The sequence below is a fragment of the Ochotona curzoniae genome, unplaced genomic scaffold (assembly GCF_017591425.1).
Source record: "Ochotona curzoniae isolate NIBS_2020 unplaced genomic scaffold, NIBS_Ocur_1.0 contig_1274, whole genome shotgun sequence".
NCBI lineage: Eukaryota > Metazoa > Chordata > Mammalia > Lagomorpha > Ochotonidae > Ochotona > Ochotona curzoniae.
The window spans coordinates 16,493,622-16,515,498 of record NW_024465023.1 but is presented as its reverse complement, the minus strand read 5'-3'; the positions used below and the strand labels follow the sequence as shown (position 1 = coordinate 16,515,498).

Sequence of the window (21,877 nt, the reverse complement as noted above, 5' to 3'; positions counted from 1 at the left end):
GACTTTAGGGAACAGCCTGGAACAAGCTTAGATTGTGCTGCTTCAGTCTTGGAGGTTCCCACTATATGGCTAGCTTTTATTGAATAACAAAGATCCCTGTACTGTATTTACAAATGCATAGACTCCCCTTTATTAATGGTGGATCTCCAAGTATTCACCAATAGCTGTTCTCACTCCTTTGTGGTTTCCATTGTCCAGATCCTGCAAACACTTTCATGATGGCATATGCTCTTGTATGGGTATGGTAAAGCATAGGCTTTACCATCAAGGTCACGATACTTAAAATATAATTCAGCTTGTCATCATTTTTCCCCCACAAATGTGGTATTCATGGTACAGTGTGACATTTCAGACTTATTTTTGAGAAGAGCAAAATAAATAGGGTTATTTATCCATTGCTGATTCACTCCCCAAATGGCCACAAGAGCCAGGGCTAGGCCTGCATATAATTAGCAGAGACCCAAGTGCTTGAGTCTTCACCTGCTCCTTCCCAGAGTGCACAGTAGTCAAAAGCTGCATCTAAAACAGAGGCAGGGCTCAAACTCAGGGACTCTGATAAAAGAATGCCAGCACCCAAAGTGATGGCTTAACCAAAATGCCACAATACCTGTCCCAATACTAAATTTTTGACAGCTACACAGGCTGATAAATGCAGTACTAGTTGTTGTTATTATTCTTTTTACTGAAGCGTTCTTTTGCAGCAGCCTTTATCCGTAAAGGGATAGAAAAAATGTTTTAGATTTTGCAGACCGTCTATCGTCTGTAGCTGTATCACATTCTTTTTCTTTTTTCCATATGACTGTTTAATATGTAGAACACATTCTTGGCTCTTAGACTATACAAAAACAGAATATAACTTACCAACTCCCATTCTACTGTATGACTATTGCACTATTTATCTGTTTTCTCTTTGATTCGTGTTAATGTCTAATTCTCGGGTTCCATTGAGAACAGCAGTAACAATGATTGTCTTGCTGATATCCTTAGAAGTGTAGAACAGGCTGATAATATTATGAACGAGCTTTGAAATTTAAAAAAAAAATGCTTTTATTCCTTCCCTCTCTCCTCATCTCAGTTTTCTTCTTTCATTCTTTTTTTTTTTCTCTAATAAGGATGCTTTCTATTAAATTTCCATAACAAGATACCAAGCTCATTGAGAAATGTAGAAAACCAAGACACACATGGCTGGATGATTGGGGATCAGGGAGGCTGGAATCCAAGAGCAGAGTATTATCCTTAGCCTTTGTGCATCACTGGCTGTGAAATTCGGGAAGCACGCTCACGTTGAACTGATTCTCTTCAGTTGAGACACAGCTGTGGTTTTGTCTAAACACTCTGGTTCTTAGGTTCAGAACTTGGGTTCACAGTCTATTCTGCTACCAAATAAGCTGACCTCTGTCCCTCCATTTGTTAAATGCATACATCAATACAAATATCACAGGATTGTTGAGAAAGGTAAATTAAATATGCTGGAAACATTAACACATGGTACACTCTGATGAGATGCTCACTAGAGATTAATATACTATATTATTCATCATTATTTGAGTGCCCTGGACAACAGATGTGCAAATGGTAAATGTTTTTTACATTGCATTGATAACATCAATAGATTTTAAGTTTGTAACTCACAGAAAGGTGATTAAAATTACAGTAGTTTCTGTGATTTTCTCTTCGGTTCTTAATGCAAAACAATAATGAATAAATTTTTTAGAAAACTTTTTCATAATAAATTTTAATATCTACATAGCTATTCATTTCTTTAATCTCATCTCCTGTCACTTTTGGTAAATTGTAGTTTTTAGAACTTTATGTACTTTACCTAAGCTTTTTTTTAAAATTAGAAGTAGTAAATATTTTGTTATATATCTAATATCTGTATTACTTGCAATGTCCTCCTCTCTTTCATTTCTGATGTAGGTAATTCATATTTTGTGATTTTCTTGGTCACTCCTAGTGGTTTACGAATTTTCTGGTATTTTCAAAGACCTAACTTTTATAGTTTTTTTTTAAATATTTGTTTTTACTGAAAAGGCAGATTTATAGAGAGAAGGGAAGAGAGAAAGATCTTCCATCTGCTGGCTCACTCACCAAATGGCTGCAATGGTCAGAGCTAAGCTGAGCCAAAGCCAAGTGCCAGGCACTTTTTCTTGGTCTCTTCTTTGGTGCAGGGTCCCAAGGACTTGGGCCGTCCTCCACTGGCTTCCCAGGCCACAAGTAGGTAGCTGGATGGGAAGTGGAGCAGCTGGGACACAAATTGGTTCCCATATGGGATGCTGGCTCTTGAAGTTGGAGGATTGGCTTGTTGAGTCATGGTGCCGACCCCTTACATTTTTTTTTTTGTTTTAATTGTTCTTGTTGTTTAATTATATCAATTTATAATTTTTTTGTGATGACTTGTTGTATTTACACTGTAGTCAAAACCTTAACTGTGACCTAAGATTTCAACAAAAAGTAAAATAACTGTATTTCAGTAGGAATATAGGTAAGAGCTATAAATAATAATCAAATGAAAACATTATCAGTTTCAATCAAATAAAATTTTAAGGTAGTTAAAGTTTATTTTTGATTGACCCATAGTAGTTGTGGATTATTATGGGTTCCAGTGTGATATTTGAGTACAGGTATGCATTGCATAATGATCCCTGTCCTCAAATAGAGAAAAATATTCATAAAGAATGGCATACCTTATATAGTATTCCAAATACCTTCCTTATGCCTTAAGTAGTTATCTGATATTACCTAACATGGTCATAAACAGTAAGTCTACTAAAGACTTTTTTAGGTGAATCAAGTTCACATTTTTAATGAATTTGTATAATAAACTCACTCCTTTTTCATGCTGTGCAATCAGAAATTACCCTGGCTGCTGACTGGCAGAATGGCAGGTTTCATAATTGCTGGAGATTTGCAAATGGACCAAGAAGACATATGTAGAAAGAGTTCAGCGGGTCTATACCTATATTAATGTGGATAACTGTAATTGGTATTGCTGACCTTTTCTTATTAAGTTCTGCAGTTTATCAGCTTGTGGGGGACTGAGAAAGAGAGAAAGTTTAAGAGCCAATTTTTATGTTTCCATAGATAAGTAGTTTTAACTGCTTGCTTCAGATCGGAGTCCATTTCTGATATTTCTAATTGTGCCCCAAGAGACCTAACAGTAATTCAGATTCACTATGCAGAATGAAATTGAATTTTCTCTAGGAAAAATATAGAGATAAATCTAAAGCATCTTATATCATGGCTATTACAATGACAAATCATTTTCATTATGTTTTGGGAAAATTAAGACAATAAATTCATGACTGTAGAATCTCTATGAATTGGCTACTTTGAGTTGGGCTTGAGGACAAGCAGTTATTCCAGTGAGCATTTTTTGAGTTGTAGGCCAGGCTCCACTCAACAAGGTTAATTAAAGTGTTTGTGTTGTGTGTATGCATACAAGTGACTAATATCTATAATACAGGAAAACTCACTATTTACTTAACTTCAAAATGTTCTTATTTGTTGTAAAATATTTTAAAAGGGTATTTGAATTATTTTCCCACTTATTAAAAGGATGAGCAGAGAATTGACTCACCAGTTCCTTCTCTTTCCAAATAGGAATCAATGGCAGAACACATGTGACAAATGTGCTGTGAAACTAGGTTAAATTTACACATGGGATGTAAATTTCTAGGACATTTGATTTTCTAATAATTTTCTCTTTGCCTTCTGATTTTGAGGGTCGACCATAAATAAAACTTCCTTGTGTATTTTCAGTACAACAACTATCTTCAGTGCCAAAATCACATAGGGTGCTCTTTCTCAAGCCTAGGCTGTTCCACTTCCCATCCTGATCCGTTCCAGTGTACCTGGGAAAGTAGGGGAAGATGGCCCAAGTCCTTAGGATCCTGAACCCATGTGGGAGGCCTGGATGGAGTTCCAGGCCCCTGGTTTTGGCTTGGCCCACCCTTGGTCAACCCCTGGTCATTGTGGCTATTTGGGTGTGAAACAATGGGTGAAAGATTTCTCTTTCTTTGTAATTCTGCCTTTCAAATAAATTTGTAAATCTTTTTGAAAATGTGCTTCCAGAGTAATGTAATTTCATTCACACTTGGCATTTACGTGCTGTTTTCTCTAATTTTTTTTTTTCTGGAGTTAGTATCCACCAATCAATGGAAGTTACTTAGTGATATTCATTGGGTAGGAATTGACTTCCCACACAACTCCACAAATGAGTGTATTATGAAGGCTGTGCTTGAGTTTGCTGCAACATGGCAATAATGCTTTTATAGCTTTATAGATTTACTTTTAGAACCAGTTTTTTAAGAACTCTGGTATCTTTTTGACACTTCAGTCACATCTCTGTGAAGTAAATAAATCTTGATACTGTTGCTTAGAACTAGAGGCAGTAGGTGATGTTGTTTTGGTGCAGCTGGTTAAGCCGTCACCCATTACACCAGCATCCCATGTTGGAGTGCCCTTCATTTAAGTCCTGGTTTGTTTCTCTGCTGATGCTCCTTAGAAGGCAGCAGATAATAACCCAGTTGCATTCAATGCCACGTAAATTAATTCCATAATGTTGTAAATTGTCGTTGATATTATGTTGTGGCTTTAAATTGATCGGGATGATATTCTACCAGCTCTGCCTTCAGACCAGAGATGGTCTCCCCAAGAAACTGTTGAATTTACCTGGACAATAAGAAGCTGGACTCTATGCTTGGTATACTCTTGCAATGAAAGAATCTTGACTGAATTTGAAATGTAATACAGCAATAAGGTGGAGGAATCCACCATGGGGGGAGGGTTTGGAGAGGGATTGGGGAGATTCCCAGCACCTATGAAACTGTGTCACATAATGCAATGTAATTAATAATATCTATCTATCTATATATATATATGAACAGTTTATAATGAACAACAACAACAAAATAACCCAATTGCTTGCACCCCTGGTGCTTTGGCCTAGCCAAGTCTTTGCTATTGAGGCCATTTGATGAGTGGACCAAAAGATGGAAGATGTTCCCTCTCGTTATTTCTCTCCCAGTCTTGCTCTCCCTTTCTCTTTCTCTCCCATTCTGCTTTTCAAATGAATGAGACTAATTCTTTAAAAACAAAAGAATTGGTTGTAATGAGCAGGTGCACTCACAGAGGGTGAACTGAAATCTTGAAACACCCAAACCATTTCGTATCCATCTGTTTTTTATTATCTATATTCTACCTATTTTTTGAATGGTTTTCAGATTCCTTGTAACCCTGGATGCATACTAAGCAAAGCAATAAAATGAAGAGAATGAAACATTCTGATAGAGGGCGGTAAAGATAGATTTGGGAAAGAAATTATACTGAAGAGTAAGGTGGCAGTTTGAGAAGATCGGTGAAGATAATGGCTCTAGTATTGACAAAGGAAAAAAGACAAGAGGTTTTTTTTTTTTTCAGTCATGGAGGCTCTACATGCCAGGCTATTTGCAAAGTTCTCTGTATGGAACTGCATTTTAAGAGTGTTTGCTTTGCCTCGCCCTCAACTGAGAATCTTCAGCATAACGGAGAACTTCCTCTTGGGGTTCTGAGTGATCCCACTACTGTTCTACTGTTGTCAAACCTGATACAAAGTCCTTTATAGGAGTCTAGGTACTTACTTCCCTTGGTCTCAAAATTGAGAGCAAAAGGGATTTTGTTTTGTTTTGCTTTTGTTTTTGTCTAGCTCAGCTCACTGATGCCGCTTCTCTCTGCCTGAGGCAGGGTGATAAGAAAGAAGTAGGACAAGTTGGTAGGACAGATAAAAGGGTCTGCTTCTGTCCCTCTTTATTTGATCACTGGCTGTACCCTGGGAGACAGTTCCAAGAAACAAGCCTAACACAGGTGCCACTCAGGTGCATAGGCAGCATGGCAGTATTCATATAGTGGAATAGACACTAATGAAATTTGGACTTGGTGGAAACAAGGAAGGATTAGATAGATCCTTTAAGTGCTCCGGGGGGTGGGGGTCCAGATTTCCAGATTCTTTTGTAGCCAGCACCAGGGAATTTTAAGGTTAGCAGACTCCTTTGGATTCCCATTGAGATACAAAAGGTAGAGCTGAAACTATTGATAGGGAAATAATCCCAATTATATATATTTTAAAAGATTTATTGTTATTGGAAAGGTAGATTTACAAAGAGACATAGAGAGAGAGCTTCCATCTGCTGTTTCATTCATTTCTTTAGGCATAAAAGGCAACTGTTTAAGATCAAGATTCTAGAACAAGACTGTTAAATTTTGAATTCTAGTTCTTTCAACTGAGTGATCTCTGAAAAGTTATTTAATGTTTCTGCTTTCTCATCTGCATTATGAGGATAATCTACAGGATTGTTGATGAAATTAAATGGCTGCTGCTTATAAAATTCTTACAGTAGCCTCTAGGCAGAGAGGAAAGTGCAATAAATTTTTGAGAATTAAAAAATGTGTTGGAGGAAGCCTTGCCATCCAGATTCTTAGGAAAACGACAACAACAAAAGGAAGTATGTTGTATGAGCAAGATTGGCGTTTTTCAAGTTCAATTATTGTTGAACAGCTTTTGTTTATACTCTTAAGGAAAAATGGGATTTTTTTTTTCTTATTTACTATTTGTAAAAATTGTTTCCTAATGGAGTATTTTTTTTAAAGATTTACTTATTTTTATTGGAAAGTCAGATATACATAGAGGAGAGACAGAGAGGAAAATCTTCCATCCGATGGTTCACTCCCCAAGTGAGCACAACGCTGGTGTTGCGCCAATCCGAAGCCAGGAGCCGGGAATTTCCTTCTGGGTCTCCCATGCAGATGCAGGGTCCCAAGCCTCTGTGCTGTCCTCGACTGCTTTCCCGGGCCACAAGCAGGGAGCTGGATGGGAAGTGGAGCTGCCAGGATCAGAACCGGCGCCCACTTGGGATCCTGGCGTGCTCAGAGTGAGGACTTAAGCCGCTAGGCCATGCTGCTGGGCCCCTCCCTAATGGAGTATTATACCCATGATTACAAAGTTAAGTGAAAATATGCCGCTGTAAAAAAAAAATTTTTTTTAATAGAGAAATAGAAAGAAATAAGGGAAGAGAGTGTTGGGTTGGAAATGCAGGCAGCAGGGAGGGAGGAGTAGGAAATATCACTATACTCCTAAATCTGCATTTTAAAATACATGATATTTGTCTAATTTGTATAAGCAAAATAATAAAATAAATTTTCAAAGAAATGGAAATATACTGGAGACAAAAAATAACAAAATCAGGAATCCACCATAGGGGGAGGGTATGGGGAAGTGTTGGGGGAATCCCAGAGCCTATGAAACTGTCGCTTAATGCAATGTAATCAATAATAATAATAAAAAAAGAACAAAATCATTATGATCTCTGAAATTATAGAATATATTGTGTAGGTTGTGAATTATAGGCCATAGTAATTTTTCTGACAATTCTGAGAACTAAATAAGGTAGAAAGGTATATTGAAGGATAAATTTACATTTATGACTAAACGTCTGGTAAACTGGCAGATGTTCAGGACACATCCTAACAATACAATGTTAGTCACTAGGATTTTACAAAGTGCTTTTATATGACTAGAGTGTCATACTGATTACATCTGTAGAACTAGTTTGACTGTAGTGATTTAAGTAGAGATTTATGCATGTTCATTTTCAGCTGACAGTTTGCCATGGTAGGGAAGGAAACTATTTTTTAAACAACTTAATTATAATAATGAAAGAGTAATCTTTTTTTGCCCTTAAGCATTCAATGTAATTGAGTAGCTAGTAAGTATAGTAGTAGTGTACTTTCTTTTTATAAATACATACTTTTATTGTTAGTATAAAATGCATCCAAACAACTAGACACATCATAGAGGTGAAGCTGGATGGATCATCTCCGAGTAAGCACAACCATGCAGCCCTCTGTGCAGGTTAAGAAATAGAAGCCTCCTTCTGCTCCTTTTGCAGGCACTCCTTTCCCTCCTCCCCAAAGGGTAATTACTAACCAGAAATCATATGTCTAAGGCCATAGGATACTTTTTACTGTTTTTAAAGTGTTCATTTATGTATTTGAAGGACACACAGAGAGAGGTAGAGAGAGAAAGAGTATGTGCTTGATTCACTCCTCCAATGCCCACAAGAGCCAGGGCAGGTCCTGGCCAAAGCCAGAAGCCTCAAAATCCATCTGACTCTTCCACCTGAGTGACAGGGACCTAAATACTCAGGCCATCCTCCACTGCTTCGCAGGCACATGCACAGCAGCTGGATGGGAAGCACAGAGTGCTGGAAATCAAACCACGTACTCCAGGCATCTCAAGTCATGGTTTTCTCTGCTATGCCACAATGCCACAATGCCCAGTCAGCTTTTTTTTTTTTTTTAAGATTTCCTTTATTTTTATTTGAAAGGTAAATTTACAAAGAGCAGGAGACATAGGCAGAAAAATCTTTCACCCACGAGCCCACTCCTCAAGTGGATACAATGACTGAGAACCAGGAGCTTCTTCCAGGTCTCCCACATGGGTGCAGGGTCTTTGGGCCATCCTCTACTGCTTTCCCAGGCCACAACAGGGAGCTGGATGGGCAATGGAGCAGCTGGGACATGAACCTGTGCCCATATGGGTTGCTGGCACTTGAAGGAGGAAGATTAGACCACTGAGCCATAGCGCCAGTCCCCCTCAACCATTTTTAAGAAATATTTTTAATTATATAAATGTAATCAGGAGTCTATCCTTTTTTGCCGGAGTTTGCTTGCCAGAATTACCCATGTTGTGGCTTGTAGCAGATGTTTGTTCTTTAGCATTGTGTTCCATTATATGAATATAGCATAAAATATTAATAGTTTCTACTCTTGATTAATGTGTGCATTATGGTTAGATTGTGACCATTAAAAATAATGCTTCTGTGATTTTCTTATATGCTGTGCCTTTTTTTTTTTAAAGATTTATTTTTATTATTTTGTTATTGGAAAGGCGGATGTACAGAGAGGAGAGACAGAGAGGAAGATCTTCCGTCCGATGATTCACTCCCCAAGTGAGCGCAACGGGCCGATACTATGCCGATCCGAAGCCAGGAGCCTCTTCCGGGTCTCCCACGCGGGTGCAGGGTCCCAAAGCTTTGGGCCGTCCTCTGCTGCTTTCCCAGGCCACAGGCAGGGAGCTGGAAGGGAAGCAGGGCTGCCGGGATTAGAACCGGCGCCCATATGGGCTCCCGGGCGTGCAAGGCGAGGACCTTTAACCACTTGCGCCACCGCGCCGGGCCCCTATGCTGTGCCTTTTAATGTACATACAAGGTACTTCAAAAAGCTTGTCAAGAATGGAATAACATTTAGTGGATATTTTCCTTGGACTTTTTGAAAACCATATATATGCAGCTCTGTTACATATGTGTTTAAGAGCAGAACTGCTGGGCCATAGGAATGCCATGGTTAGCTTCACCAGAGATTGTAAATGTGCTCTTAAGCTGTTTTATCACAAGCAGTGGTGTGCATTGCAGTTATTCCACATTGTTGCCAACACTTGCTTTTGTGATTCAGTGGCTTTGTAGTAGTATTTTATTGTGGATTTAGTTTGCATTTCCTGATGCTTAATGAAAATGATTTCTTTTTGATGCCTTTAGTGTTTATTTTGTTATCTGTGCTTGTGTGTGTGTGTGTGTGTGTGTGTGTGTGTGTGTAGTGGTAGCTATGTGTGAAGTGATTTTGCACATCTCTGTTTATTTTGAAAGCTGAGTTTTATTTACTCCCTTGGTCTGTTTGTACTTTTTTTTGTCCCTATGCTTCCATGTGAAATCATGTCTCAGGGGGCTTAACCACCTTTAGTGTCTGTGCTCAACAGATGTGTTCCCGACAAATCACCTCCCCTCATTTTTGTTTTGCCTCAAATGTCCTTCTCTTACCTTCACTTTTTGATGTAAAAGTTGGTGTTGAAAGCTCACTCTCTTCTCAGTTTTAGGATATACCCTTTTGTCTTCTGGCTACCATCCATTCTGTTGAGATGCTGCTGTCCACTTTTGTCATGGCTCCTTTAAAGTTCATCAGTTTGTTTCTGACTACTTTTGAAAGCTGTGATTTTTTTAAAAGATTTTATTTTTATTGGAAAGGCGGATATACAGAGAGGAGAGACAGAGAGGAAGATCTTCCGTCCCATGATTCACTCCCCAAGTGAGCTCAACGGCCGATGCTATGCCGATCCGAAGCCAGGAGCCTCTTCCGGGTCTCCCACGCGGGTGCAGGGTCCCAAAGCCTTGGGCTGTCCTCCACTGCTTTCCCAGGCCACAGGCAGGGAGCTGGAAGGGAAGCGAGGTTGCCGGGATTAGAACCGGCGCCCATATGGGATCCCGGGTGTGCAAGGCGAGGACCTTAACCACTTGCGCCACTGTGCCAGGCCCAAAAGCTGTGATTTTTTAAACTCAGTTTTAGCATATTATTCTCAGGTGTGGTTTTTCTTCCTGTTTATTCTACTTGAGGATTGTAGCATTTCCTGAAACTGTAGTTTGATGTATTAGCAGTTTAGGAAAATTCTCTACATATATTGCTTCAGTTATTGCTTCTGAGCACCCACACGTAACTCGTTCGTTCTCTCTCTCTCTCACATACACACACACTTGCCACACACTTGCACTTTCCTGTGTCAAGCTCGTTGTTTCTCCATTTCAGTATTTTCTCTTCACCTATATTATAGTTAGTACTAATTATCTTTATAGCTGTGCCTAATCTGCTATTAAACCTATCTGTTGATTTCTTAATTGTAAATCATGCTATTTTTCAGCTCTAAAATTTCCATTTGAGTTTTTAAAGACAGTTCCCAGTCCCTAATAAATTACTTATATTGTCATATACTTTCATAAATATATTAACATTTTTTGAGTCCATGTCAGATAACTTTAAAATCTGTGTCTCCTGTAGGTCTATTTTTATTATCTATTGTTCTTTTGATTTTAGTCATAAAGAATTTTGTTGTTGGCATACTGTATTATTTTTGCATTAATGTCATATTTGAATGAATAAAAATATAGATAATTTGAAACTCTGAATGAATTGTCTTTCTCTACGAAGATTTTGCTAGGCAGTTAGACTAGATGCATCTCACTTTGATTCAGTCACAACTTGAGTTTGTTGAGATCTGCTTCAGCCTTTGCATAGGCTTTATCTACATCTAGTCATTGTTACTCCTATGTTCTATGTGTTGCCATTAGGAAAGTTTGGCTATATACGAAGGCCTTTATGGGGCCTGAATGTCAATATTTGTTCCTACACCTACTAGCATTGAGAGACTGCTGAAAGTTATTTTTGGATTCCTAGTTATGTTACTCCTAGTGTTCTTTGTGTCACCATCAGGAAACTGGCTGTATACCAAGGCCTTTATTGGGGCCTGAATGTCAATATTTGCTCCTACACCTACTAGCACTGAGAGACTGCTGAAAGTTATTTTTGGATTCTTAGTTTCCTAGTATCTGCTTATAATTGGGCAGATTTCTTGAGGTGGGTGGCATCTTTTGAGTTTTCTCTAGAAACTTCTTAGTTCTTAGCTGCAGGAGTACTCTCTGCTTTAGGAGATGTGATGCCTTTGGACAAACCTTTTATCCAATTGTTCTTATTAGAAATGTTGGAACAGGGCCCAGCGCTGTGGTGCAAGTGGTTAAGGTCCTCGCCTTGCACGCCCGGGATCCCATATGGGCGCCGGTTCTATCCCGGTGGCCCCGCTTCCCATCCAGCTCCCTGCCTGTGGCCCGGGAAGGCAGTCGAGGATGGCCCAAGGCTTTGGGACCCTGCACCCGCGTGGGAGACCCGGAAGAGGCTCCTGGCTTCGGCCGTTGCGCTCACTTGGGGAGTGAATCATTGGATGGAAGATCTTCCTCTCTGTCTCTCCTCTCTGTATATCCACCTTTCTAATAAAAATAAATCTTTAAAAAAAAATAAAAAAGAAATGTTGGAACAGACTAATCTCCCATAACCAAGATGGAAGTCATTCTTATTTTTATTTCTTGTCTTTTCATGCTTTTATTAAAGGAATTAAGGCTCATATTATATTATGAGTCTATGTGGATCTGACCTTTGAATTCTAATTAACATTTTGAGATATCTATAAGACAAATTGAAGTCTATTATGGGTTTGATCCATAACAAAGAACCAAAAACAACCAAGGAAGATACACAAACTGCCATATAAACACATAAATATATTCTGGAAATTATTTGTCAGTAGAGAAATGCAAATAAAAATTACAGTGCACAACTTCACACCAATTAGAATGTCTAAAATTTTTAAAAGCTGGAAAATAACAAATATTGGTGAGGAGTCAGCACCATAGTGTATTAGGCTAAGCTTCTGCCTGTAGCACCAGTATCCCATACAGGCACTGGTTCGAATCCCAGCTGTTCCACTTCCCATTCAGCTCTCTGGTTATGGCCTGGGAATGCAGTGGAGGATAGCCCGAGTCCTTGGGCCCCTGCCCCCATGTGGGAGACCTGGCAGGAGCTCCTAACTCCTGGCTTCAGACCCACCCAGATTCAAATGCTGTGGCAAAGTGGGGAGTGAACCAGCAGATAGAACATCTGTCATTGTCCTCTGTGACTCTGCCTTTCCAGAACTGAGCCGATCTGAAGCCAGGAGCTAGGAGCTTCTTCTGGATTTTCCACATCGGTGTAGGGGCTCAAGGATTTGAGCCATCCTCTGCTGCTATTAGCAAGCTATTAGCAGGGAGCTGGATCAGAAGTGGAACCAAACCAGCACTCCTATGTACTGCCCTCATTGCAAACAGGGCTTGACCTTCTGGACCACAATGCCAGCTTATTCACTGAATTTAAAAAAAATTCTATTCCACCCAAGCATTTCTGAGTTTAGGCATTTTACTGAAGATTAGACACTGGAGCATCCTTTATAGCTTTACCCAAACATGATATCTCGCCTTCTAATAAAAGATGAAAACAGAAAACTGTACCCCTGCCTAGTATACACACCTAGAGAATAAAAATAAGGGTATATAGTGCCACTTACACAGGCTCACCAACTGATCTACTTTTGTGTTGACTATGGGAAGATTGAGAAAGGGTGTTAGGAAAGTTTAATTCTGAATCAGTAGGTATTTACATGACCATCATTCTGGTATTCAATAGATAACAGTGTAATTTTGCAGGTTAAAAAATGTATAATGCAAGCATTTTGTACAGACTCCATGCCTCCCAAGTGTTACCTGTTTGCCTGGCCCCATTTCTATCCATAGCATTTTGCAGTGATTACCCAACAGTTGAACTGATGTAATTGAAATCAGTGATTTCCAGGTAATCTGTCTGCATTTTCAGAAGACTTCCATGCTTGATCATTACTATGCACCAGTGGGTTAATAATTGCTCAACTGTCTTGATAGAGAAAAAAAATGTAATTTGGGAATAAATGGACTAACAGAAGTATGAGTACATCTGGAAAAAAACTGGGCTTATTTTATTGCAAAATGTCATAAATGTTTAAATATTATACATATTTAACTACATAATTTATGCTGCAATGATATTAATTTAACTTGTGTAATAAACATTTGAGGTATTTTTACTTATTTTCCCACTTGGAGAAACTGTAAGAAGTGAAAGAAAAAGATTGATTATTGGATCCTTAGGGTGTGATAATTTGTATAATACCCATAATATGTTCTGCTTAAAAAGATCTACTGAAATAGCCTCTTGGAAAAAAATAACTCCATTTGGTTACTTCTCAGTCTACTCCAGAGGCGGTGTTTCTCTCCTTTAAATTGATGAGTATGTATCGTTGCTTCCAGTGAGGGATGCCAGTGATTTAAGTCAGTGGCAAAAGACTATGAGAAAAGTTGATACTTTGGGTAAAACTGAGCAAATAATTACTAAGTTGTCACAGATGTCCTTACCAAATATAGATTTTTTTTTCCATTGATTTAGAATGTAAGTAAGGAAAAGTCCTTTATTCACATATCTTTTGAATGTACATTTAGGTAGAGACAGTTACATTGTGTGGACAGAATTAACATGAAATTTCACTTTAAGAAGCAAGCATGAATAAAGCTATAGTAATCAGCACAGTGCAGTGTTGGCAAAAGAATAGATCAGCAGAACAGAATCGAGAGCTGAGAATAGATCCATGTAAATAGAGTCAGTTGACCTTTGACAAAGGAGCAAGGCAGCACGATGGAGAAATGATCATCTTCTCTGTAAGGGTGCAAAGACAACTGAAAATCTGCATGCAGAAAAATGAAATGGCTATGCTAAAATATCCATCAGTAGGTAAAGATCCTGGAATATTATTTGAAACTAAAGAGAAATACACTATCAAGAATGGATGAAATAACTGTATATTATAAGTGAAATGAATAATCCTATATATTATACGATTCCAATTATATGACATTCTAGTTAAGGTAAAACTGTGGAGACAGTCAGTGATGCCAAGGATTAAGGTGGAGGGATGAATAGGCAGAGCATAGAGGATTTTTAGGGCAGCAGAAAAAGTGATATTCTAATGGTAGATACATGTCATTTAATGCACTTATCCAGACCCATAGAAAGGTACCCATATGATATGAACCTTAATGTAAACTATTAGGTGATTATGGTGTGTTAATCTAGATTCAACTGTTGTAGCAAATATACCGTGCCACTCTGCTGTTGATAATGGGGAAGGCTATGTATGTTTTGATTCTGGGTGGATAGTATATCTCTATCCTCTGTTCAGTCTTTCTGTAAGGGTTTGAATTCATGTATTTTAGAGCGAAGGTATAAGGAGCATTGGAAAGAAAAAAGTGGTTGAGTGTGTGGGAGACCTGGAGGAAGTTCCTGGCTCCTGGCTTCAGATCGGCGCAGCACCAGCCATTGCAGTCACTTGGGGAGTGAATCATCAGATGGGAGAGCTTCCTCTCTGTCTCTCCTCCTCTCTGTATATCTGACTTTCGAATAAAAATAAATAAGTCTTTTAAAAAAGGTGATTGGGAATGAAAGGCAGACAATAGAGGGAAGCATTATTAGACAACTATCAGAGTATGTACTAGAAGTTCATCCTATGAAGAAACACTGGAGAAGGGTATAGAATACATGCCTCAGAAATGCTACCCAAGAGATGGGGAGCTAAGAGCTGTTAGGGCTGGGTTTGGAGTATTGAAGACTCTCCTAGTATGATTAATTTCCTGGTACTGGAGCCTGCTAGGTCCTTGGGCAGAGCTGCCTTCCCTTTGTTCTGGATGACGTCCACAGGCACGTTAGGTGGATATGGACTGCTGGAAGCTCGATTGTGCAGGTAACGCTGAAGGACCCAAGCTTGTGGGCGGGGGCTGCCAGAGTAAACCACAGTACTTTTCCTGGTGGAGGTGAGACTTGACTGATCTTTCTCTTCTCTCCCCAGGCTTCTTAATGGCCATATCCCTGCTGTCCATTGTGTACGGAGCCTTGCGCTGCAACATCCTAGCCATCAAAATCAAATATGATGAGTACGAGGTCAAAGTGAAGCCCTTGGCCTATGTCTGTATCTTCCTCTGGAGGAGCTTTGAGATTGCTACCCGAGTCACAGTCCTGGTCCTCTTTACTTCTGTCCTGAAGAGCTGGGTGTTGGTCGACATTCTCCTGAACTTCTTCAGCTTCTTCCTCTGCCCCTGGTTCCTCTTCTGGTGCAGTGGCTCCCCATTCCCCGAGAACATAGAGAAGGCCCTCAGTCGGGTGGGCACCACGATCGTGCTCTGCTTCCTGACTTTACTCTATACTGGTATCAACATGTTCTGCTGGTCTGCCGTACAGCTGAAAATCAACAACCCTGACCTCATCAGCAAGTCCCAGAATTGGTACCAGCTCCTGGCATACTACATGATGAGATTTATTGAGAATGCCACCCTCCTGCTTCTGTGGTATTTTTTCAAGACTGACATCTATATGTATGTGTGTGCACCTCTGTTGGTTCTGCAGCTGCTTGTTGGGTACTGCACAGCCATTCTTTTCATGCTTGTGTTCTATCAGTTCTTCCACCCTTGCAAAAAGCTCTTTTCCTCTAGTGTTTCTGAAAGCTTTATGGCATGGATCAGGTGTGTCTGCTGGATGTGTGTTCGGCAGAAATCATCTGAGTCGGTAGAAAAGTCAGAGTCAAAGTCAACCAATAGTAGGCCTGAAACACCTTTTAGCAGTAAAGTAACTACTGAGCCCAGTCCAACATTGGATATTGATGATCCTTGCTCTGTTTAATGTGACCAGAGGTCTCTTGGGGCAAAGGCATATTATTTTCTGGGTTGATACCTGTTATTCATAAAAATTAGTGAGCTCTGCACTGGGAGCGAGGCAGCAAGTCAGCTGGCAACTCCTTTTGAGCAGCTGCTCTTTCCAGAGCTTTTGGCTCTGTGGGAACCATGGGGAAAGGCCAGGGAAAGTTGGGAGTGTTGAAGAGACAGCCCAGGGCACCACAGTTCACAAGTTCTGCCATGTTTTTCCAGGCATTCTTGACCTTTTTACTGATGAAATACCCTAGAAGTCTCGGTTGGAAAGGTTAGATCCATCAGAATAAATAGAGGAGCTTTTCCTTGTTTTCTAGTTTTTCTGGATTGTTGGTCTCAGTAGCATGATGATTTATCATCTTTTACCCAAGAGCTGTACTAAGGACCTGAGAAGGCTACTGGGATTTTGTTGTCAGCAGCATTATTAAAGCTGTCAGAGCTTGCGGGGAGGACTGTTCAGGTTTGGTATTTGAATTGATAAATGTTCCGTTTTCATCTCATAAGGGCTTTTTGTGCATAGCCAACTGTACCCGCCATGGCATGCATCTCGTGAATCAATATTCAAGAGCCTTGATTTGCAGATGATATTTCCTAGATCCATGGCTGTGAAAATGAATTCTTAATTTGGTTATGAAGCATCCATATTTTCAAAAAAAAATTAGGTTGGGGATGGTGGCAAGTGGTGAAACAGACACAATGAAGGCTTGTGTAAGTAAAATACTTAACTTTTACAGGATGGTAAAAGATGTGAATTTTCTAGACGGTGGAGTTAAGCCTCAATGAGATTGAGTGCCATCCTGTAATTCTGGGAAATTTCTGGTAGAATTAAATATAGTCTTTGCTGCTGCCTCCTCATTCCTTGCCTGCTAGGTGAATTTTAGGCAAAACTCACCTTGGCTATCTTGTATTTTTTCTGAATATGCCAAAGAAATATTTCACCTAGTGAGGCATACAAGTATATAGGGCATTTAGATTTTCATTATTTGAAGGAAAATGGTTTTTCTCACTGCCACCCCTACCTAATTAGAGATTGACTTCAGAAAACTATAGAAGAGATGAAATGAATGCAAAATTTTGTCACTCGTGGAATATATTCTGAATTGGCATGATCGTGAGTTAAGTTGAACAAGATCTCCACTTTTACTCTCCTGTATGTTTTTATCTTCTGTGTAATTTCTCCTTCACTTTGTAACCGTTTTTTGTTTCATAAAAGAGAATTGGATAGCATATACTCCGTTGCCTTCAAAAACTGCCTAAATCCAGTGCCAATGTTTCTACCATTAACATGTCGACAGTGAAATATCTAGAAAGAGAGAATCATAAAGATAATATCAATTTAGTATAAGGATTGGAGTAAAACCTGAAAATTTTAAAATGGGACCTCTGTTTTTTATATTACCCCTCAAAACTCTTTTTGTATGACCTTCAGAAATGTAGGTTTCCTTTATACTTGTTGGTGTCAAATTTATTAGTCATTTCATACACACAAATGAACATGCATTTTGGTAATCAATTTCCACTATATATTAAGGGGTCAGTGAAATAGTATTGACATACATATTGTTTACTGTTTTTTATAGAGAGCCATAGAAATACATCAATAAACTCTTCAAACTGCAGAGCATCAATTTCAGTTTTATGAGATATTTCTTCATTTTATATTTTCTTGGCTTATCTATATTTATGGTTTGATTTTGACAGCATGCCAGGCAACAGATTTTTTTTAATCATCAATAGTCTTAACCAACTAAGACTAAAGATTATCTGTGTTCTCCTTGTCGGCATATAACGTATCACTAATATCACTAATAGGCCTAAATAAACTGTGAGCTTATGTAATCAAAGGAAAACTTCATATAAAATGTGCTTCCATGGCCATGTTACATAGATGCACAATTATAATTTACAAAGCACCCTTGAAGATACTTAACTACTGTGAATAAAAGCTGAGGTATTCAAGCGGTCTTTTGTGTTTAAGTTTCCAAATAATGATTAGGAGAACAGTAAGGCCATCCCTAAGTCATTCCAAGAGTTTGTATCAATCCAGTTAGTGGTGTTCTTTGACACCACATATTTTCCAGCCCTTTCGTGAGATAAACATTTTTACCTTGAAGATTTGTATGGCTGTTAGGGGGATGGTGCCCTTCTGCCACGCAGCATGCCTTTAAGTCATGCCTTGAGATTGAGAAGTCATGGCAGTCACTAGCCTGTCACTTGCTACATTTGTTCAAAATTACCCCGAGAGACTCCCAAAGCCTAGGTCACACATTTAAAAGGACAGAGGGTTGGTAAGCAGGTTGAATGCTTTATTAGTTTGAACCCCTGATCTACATACAAGTACCTCGGCTGTAAAGACGTGCATGGCCATTTGTTTTTGGGGGACAGAAATCACTGCTGCTTATTTGCATGGTGAAAATACAAGTCATAGTGAACCAAGAATTTTTATATTTGTATTATTTATGTTAATATCTCTGAAATGGCAAACAGACTTCACACTGTGCCGCTTGGTTGTCTTAATGATGTAAATCAAACAAACAAAAAATAAGTCCTCATGTGGTGGAGTGAATCAAAAGTGTCTTTCAGCTGTAATTTCAATTCATAAAACTCAGTGCTTTGTCTGCTACAACTTGTCAGAACACTTTGTCACAAGTGAATCAGCATTATTGAGCTGGATGGGAGTGAAGCTTTTCCTCAAAATGTAATGAAATAACATCATTAAACATATTTAATCGTTCTCTTGCCAACACTGGAGAAAGGCTAGTGTAGGGACTCGGCTCTCTCCCTGTCCAGCCCTGGGGGTTACTTAATTACCCTATACTTCAGTTTGCTTACCCAGCAGATTTGGATGTTTTACTTGCCCAGCCTACCTCACAAGCTTGTCAGAAAGATCAAGTTAAATCAAAACTGTGAAAATGCTTTGAAAATACTTGTAAAGTGCCATGCACATTTAAAGAGTTACTACAGTTATTCAAGTCTATAAGCAGGTTATTATTTTTTTATTGTTGGAAAGGAATAAGTAGCGCCATCCACAATGAATGTCTTGAGTGAATATGTGGGCCTTTGGCCTTCTGGGCAGCGGCCCTTTCATGTGCCTCCCATTGCTTGCAAAAATTATCACCTAAATTTGTGGCATTTGGAGAAAAAAAGAACCTTGAGCAAATGCTTCTGAAGGCAAATGAGTCTATCATTTTGGTACTGTGTTCCTTATGGGATGTAGCATCATCTTTTCAATATTTGTGTTACAACATGAATGCCATATTCAAGGCTAAGTTTAATCTTTTCAGTCTTGTAAATTGGACAATAAATATTAAACTTTATGGTCAAATACAGTACTTGTTGGAAACCACCGTGGAACATTAGTGTTCTGGTTATGAGTGCATATGTCAGTATTTCTCAACCAATACATTGTGGATGTGAATTTCTGTGGACTGTCCTTCTACATTCATTTAAATATTGTTTATGTTTCTTCATATAATAAATTAATTTTTCAATTTCTCTTTGCATTTCATTTCATATATGGTCTTTACATGGTTTTATGTGGTGACAGTTTTCAAAACAGATCTGAAAGTGGTTTGGTTTTTGTTAATTATAATCTTCAACCTCTGTGGAAAACAGTTCTGTAGAATGAGAAATTTGGGAGTGTTACGATTTGCTAATAGTCCATGGTAACTTGTCTGATTGAAAAGCATTTGTTGTATTTGGGAAAGATGCACTGCAGGATTCGGGTCCGTTCTCTGACAGTTACCATGTGTGATACAGGAAAAACGAGGTGATTCATGCCATTTCAAGACAAATACAACTGGAATACTGATTTAAAAACATTAAAACAACAAAGGGGTAACTTGGAATTTTTACAAATTAATGATCAAACATAAACGACTAGTGTCTATTCCAGTTCTTTTTTTTTTTGTCAATCTTTTAGTTGCAAGGTTTTATTTGCTTTGTCTTGTTTTGTTGCTGTTGAGCTGCAGAAGTTCTCAATATATTTTGAAGATTAACAGTTTGTCAATTATATAGTTTGCAAACATTTGCCCCATCCTCCCTTTTCCTTTTGTGTTTCCCTTTTCTAGCTAGAACTTTTATAAGATATCTCTTGGTGTTAAGAAAACTGAATGTCAACAAGTATACATTCAAGTAGGGAAATCTGAATTTAAATCTAAATTCAAATCTGATGTTTGTGCATGTTATTTTGAAATAATTTCAAACTAATGAAGAAGTCTCAAGAACAATGTAAGAAGGTCCCTAATAACCTTCACTCAGATTAACCATTCCAAATATTTTCTGCCTTATCAAAATTCTTAAGTATATTTTCCCTAATGAAGATACTCTTCACATAGCCACAGTACGATCACTAAATTCAGAAAATTTAACACTATGACAAAATCAATGTCTAACTTTATGTCCGTGTTCCATTTAACAATGTTCCCAATCACTGAATGTGAATCAACCCAGTTCTTTTCTGTGAGATTCTCTTTTATTAAAAGCAAAGATTTAAGTTTGCTATGAATGCTCAGAAAGCGACAGCAGACTTTAAAATGTTATGTGAAGAAGACATATACACGATATCAGATCTGGTCATTTAAAGCCATAATTCTGAATTTGTTTGGAAATCTTAGTAATTCTGTTTTATGGATATCCATTTTAGGATGCAGGTGTTTGCCATGTAATATGTGCTCCCCATCCCCCTTCTACTGTAAGAGTTTTGTTTTACAGAAGTTGGACCCAGTTTCTAAAGATCAGGAATGAGGTCAGGGGCTTAGACGTCCTGCTATCACCTTATTTCTCTGGGAATCCCCCTTCCAGGAAACTTTCCTGTGACCATCTTTCCACCTGGGAAAGAGCTTCGAGATCTGAATTATACACTGTGGAAGAATGACTAGCATTGTCTCTTTTTCAGGAAAAGATATTTTATAAGCAGCCAAGATTGGTACAGAGTTGGACATCAAAAATTGTTTCCAATCCATTCTTTGCCAGTATACAAACCCTTTCATGCTAGGATTCTAATGTGTTAAACAGGTGTGTTTGCTGCTCTCCAGGATGGCTACATTTTTGGCTGCCCTCTCTGCAAGGTGGTTTCTCTGGAAATTAGTATGCCAAGGATATCTAGGGCAGCGTTGGTTTAGGCAGACTTTCAAACACCCAGGGCATCTCCAAAGTGGACGGCGATAGACACAAGTACCTCTGCAGCAGGTGATCACTGGGCCCAGACCTTTGTCGGGGAAGGGGCTGCAGAGTATTTCCTGCCAACAAGATGCGCTCATCTGGGAATATTGTGAGAGTCTGCCCTGTGCTTTTGCGCCCTCCCTGTCTTCCAGCCTGAATTAATTTCCCATCTCTGAATGATAAAGTCCTGATTGAAGCCTGATTAACCTGCTTCCAAGAGCCCTGGGAATTCTGTCTTTCCTTGACATCTACATTATGCATACTATTTTAAATTCTTATCAGTTTGCTTCCTATCTTAATTACCTAAATTATACAGTTAACGAGACAGAAGGCTTTCAGGAATGATAGCAGACCAAAAACAAAACAGGATTTAGAAACCCTGTTTTGGAGTGGTACAGCTTCAGCTCTTCCCCCTCCCCCGGTCACCCAAGCACAGGGGAGAATGGCTCCCTGTTGCCACCTTTTTGTTATTATTTATTTTTATTGGAAACTCAGATTCACAAAGAGAATGAGAGAAAGATCTTTGCATCTGTTGGTTCACTCCT

The 21,877-nt window shown here is 38.8% G+C and overlaps 1 protein-coding gene across 1 annotated transcript in view; it reads left to right on the top strand.

The window, feature by feature from the left end:
- Window positions 1–19,470, top strand: part of XK (X-linked Kx blood group) — a 40,953-nt gene extending 21,483 nt beyond the window's left edge. The window contains exon 3 of the mRNA XM_041000011.1: window positions 15,317–19,470. Within this exon, the coding sequence (XP_040855945.1) occupies window positions 15,317–16,143 (827 nt within the window). The 3' untranslated portion in view covers window positions 16,144–19,470. The remainder of the gene's footprint in view (window positions 1–15,316) is intronic.
- The last annotated feature ends 2,407 nt before the right edge of the window (window positions 19,471–21,877 follow it).